Source organism: Myotis brandtii, unplaced genomic scaffold, assembly GCF_000412655.1.
Source record: "Myotis brandtii unplaced genomic scaffold, ASM41265v1 scaffold284, whole genome shotgun sequence".
NCBI classification, from domain to species: Eukaryota; Metazoa; Chordata; class Mammalia; order Chiroptera; family Vespertilionidae; genus Myotis; species Myotis brandtii.
The window spans coordinates 923,331-926,269 of record NW_005360846.1 but is presented as its reverse complement, the minus strand read 5'-3'; the positions used below and the strand labels follow the sequence as shown (position 1 = coordinate 926,269).

Sequence of the window (2,939 nt, the reverse complement as noted above, 5' to 3'; positions counted from 1 at the left end):
ATATACAATAGAAACATAAAGACAGTGGCTTAAACAAATAAGATTTTCTTTTTCACAAATAATAAATCCAGAGATGCAGTGACTCAATTATATCATAAATGCCACAGGTTCTTCCCATCTTCCCACTGCACCATCCTTAGCATGCACTTTTGTCCTCAGAGTTTTTGCTTTCTAGCCAAAACACAGCTGCTCCACCTTCTTGATAGCATTCCAGGCAGGAATTATCCAGATGCAAAGTCTCTTGAAGATAGTAGCAAAAATAGTCAGGAAATTGAAATACATAGATGGAATTATAGAGAAATGGTTGGTTTAATGCAGGAAAATATATCCTAACCATTACTGGAGGGGGAAGGGGACAGGTAGAGACTCAATTCAGAATTCAATAAAAATTATTAAGCTTTATCCCAGAAAAAAATATGCATATACCTGCAAAAGTTTTGCATTTTCTCAGGTTTTACAAACTTGTCTATAAAGCTTATCCCTAGATCACTAGTGGTTCCCAGACCTCAATTAAGAATGTGAACATTATCTAAGTTTAACTATTTTTATGCACTGGAATTAGCTATAGGACAAAAACAATTCCATTTGATTGTCTATCTCAGGGATGGGGAACATCCGGCCTGTGGGCTGTACAGGCCTGGGAAATCATTTGGTCTGGCCCTGCCAAGGCATTAGGGGTGAAGTAACTAAATGTTTAACCAAATATAGCAGGCTAATTTTTAAGTTGATAATTTTGTATGGTCTGCAAATGATGCTATAAATATCCAAATGGCCCTTGGCAGAAAAAAGTTCCCCACCCCTAGACTAGGCCCAGAATATCTCAGTGCACATAACTACTAAGAAATTGTTGATTAAATCAATGAATATATTTTGTTTGAAGTTGAAGTCAAGTGGTAAATTCTGTTTGAAATGTCCTTCCTTTGACAGCCACATAATGAAATATTATTTGCAATCATGCCGATGCATCAGTACATAGAATCAAATAAAGAAAAATTGTAATTTTTCATTTGTAAAGTTTTCAAATAAGTTTCCACTTCCCTCACAGGTTTTTCATATTAAAGTTTGTCAACTGGTTCCTTATACACTGTGTTCTTATTGTATATTTGTGTTATATTAGCCACAGATATTTTTAATCTTTTTCTTTTTGCTAATAACAGCAAAAAAATGTCAGAGGATCTGCCATATGAAGTGAGAAGGGCTCAAGAAATAAATCATTTATTTGGTCCAAAAGACAGTGAAGATTCCTATGACATCATTTTTGACCTTCACAATACTACTTCTAACATGGGATGCACTCTTATTCTTGAAGATTCCAGGAATGACTTTTTAATTCAGATGTTTCATTACATTAAGGTAATGTCAATGTTACTAATTTATAACTTAGCATAAGACCTGTACTTTTAAGTCAATTATAGTTATAAAACAACCAGAAAAGTGTCAGGAGGGCGGGTCTAAGAGAGATGGGGAAGTGGGAGGAGCCCCAGAATGGAGGTTGTGGTGACAAGCAGGAGAAAAGGGAGAGGAAATGAGTCACATGATAAATACAGTGAATAAAATCATAAAACATTGATAGATTCTTGTGTCTATAAAATTATAAATCTTTTATCTAGACAGCTGTCAAATCATAGGCTATTTGGTAAAATTAATACCAAACTTTAAAATGGTGTGGTGGAAGTAGTTCAATTACAGTTTTAGGAAGCTCCAAAAATAGTCATTTAATGTTGACTATAGACCAACGATAAAAATATTGTCTCTCTTTAGTCTGTCCTTCTCTCCATTTGATTCAGATACCCCAGCACACATCTGATCTTTCAATATTTCATATAGCTAATCGTTTTAAGGCTCAGAAATCTACAAGATGAAAAATTTAGCAATACAGTGCATGTAGCTAGAGAAAAATGCTAGGAAATAACAACCAAGCAAAAACACAAATAATCATCTGTATGCTTATTATTGTGTAATAAATACCCTTCCTTCTTTCCAGAGAGCTGGTATGATTTAATGGAAAGAGTTTGTCCCATGTACCCAGGAGAACCTGGGTTCAAATCCTGGCTTTCTCATTCACTAACCTTGGACAAGATACATTGCTTTCCTCATTTGATAAAGTTGACATAGTAACATTTACTTATATGGCTGTTAAAAACCTTAAGCGAGATAAAGTATTTAAAGCATTTAGCCTAATATCTGGAAGACAGGAAAGATTAACTATTATTTTTGTTTCCTTTGAGTTTTTGACAATAACTACATAGTTCTAGTAGGAGATCATAATGTAGCTATTCTTCATCGCTCATTGAAGGAAAGCTGAATGCTTTGATTGCCAGGCATGGAAGCAGCATAGCTGACATTGTTATCAAAACTGAGAGACCTGTCTTGAATTCTCATTCAAAGACCTGGACTACAGGGTTAGAAACAACATTCTTTAAGAGCAATACTAAGCTAAACAGTAAGTGTAACCACTGATTTAAAAAAAGAAATAACCAAATCCATTCTGAAGGAAAATTCATTTCATATTCTTTAATCATGGTTCTTGAGAATTTAATGTACATTTTACCCAGGAAGCTATGCATCATTCAATTTATATGTAGTTTATTTATGTTTTCAAAGCTTTAAGAACAATATTGGATTTTAGAGTATGTTTTATAAAGCTGTCTTACTAATTTTAGTTTATATAGTAAAACATATTGAAGGCATTATTGACTCTCTAGCAGCAAAGAAAACAAAACATATGGTCTTGACATAATAAGAAAAATGTTTTCAATTCATTTCAGACTTCTTTGGCTCCGTTACCCTGCTATATTTATCTTATTGAGCATCCTTCCCTTAAATATGCAACCACTCGTTCTATAGCCAAGTATCCTGTTGGTAAGTCATATTTCACATTGTCACAACTAAACAAAGTATGTCCTACATGAAACTCTGAGAAAATTATTTTTAAAAAA

General features: G+C 33.6%; 1 protein-coding gene across 1 annotated transcript in view; it reads left to right on the top strand.

Moving 5' to 3' along the window:
• Positions 1–1,157: 1,157 nt before the first annotated feature.
• Positions 1,158–2,939, top strand: part of ASPA (aspartoacylase) — a gene marked incomplete at its 5' end in the record, with an annotated part of 10,748 nt that continues 8,966 nt past the window's right edge. Inside the window, 2 exons of the mRNA XM_014541938.1 lie at positions 1,158–1,353; positions 2,769–2,897. Coding sequence (XP_014397424.1) covers positions 1,158–1,353; positions 2,769–2,897 — 325 coding nt within the window. The remainder of the gene's footprint in view (positions 1,354–2,768; positions 2,898–2,939) is intronic.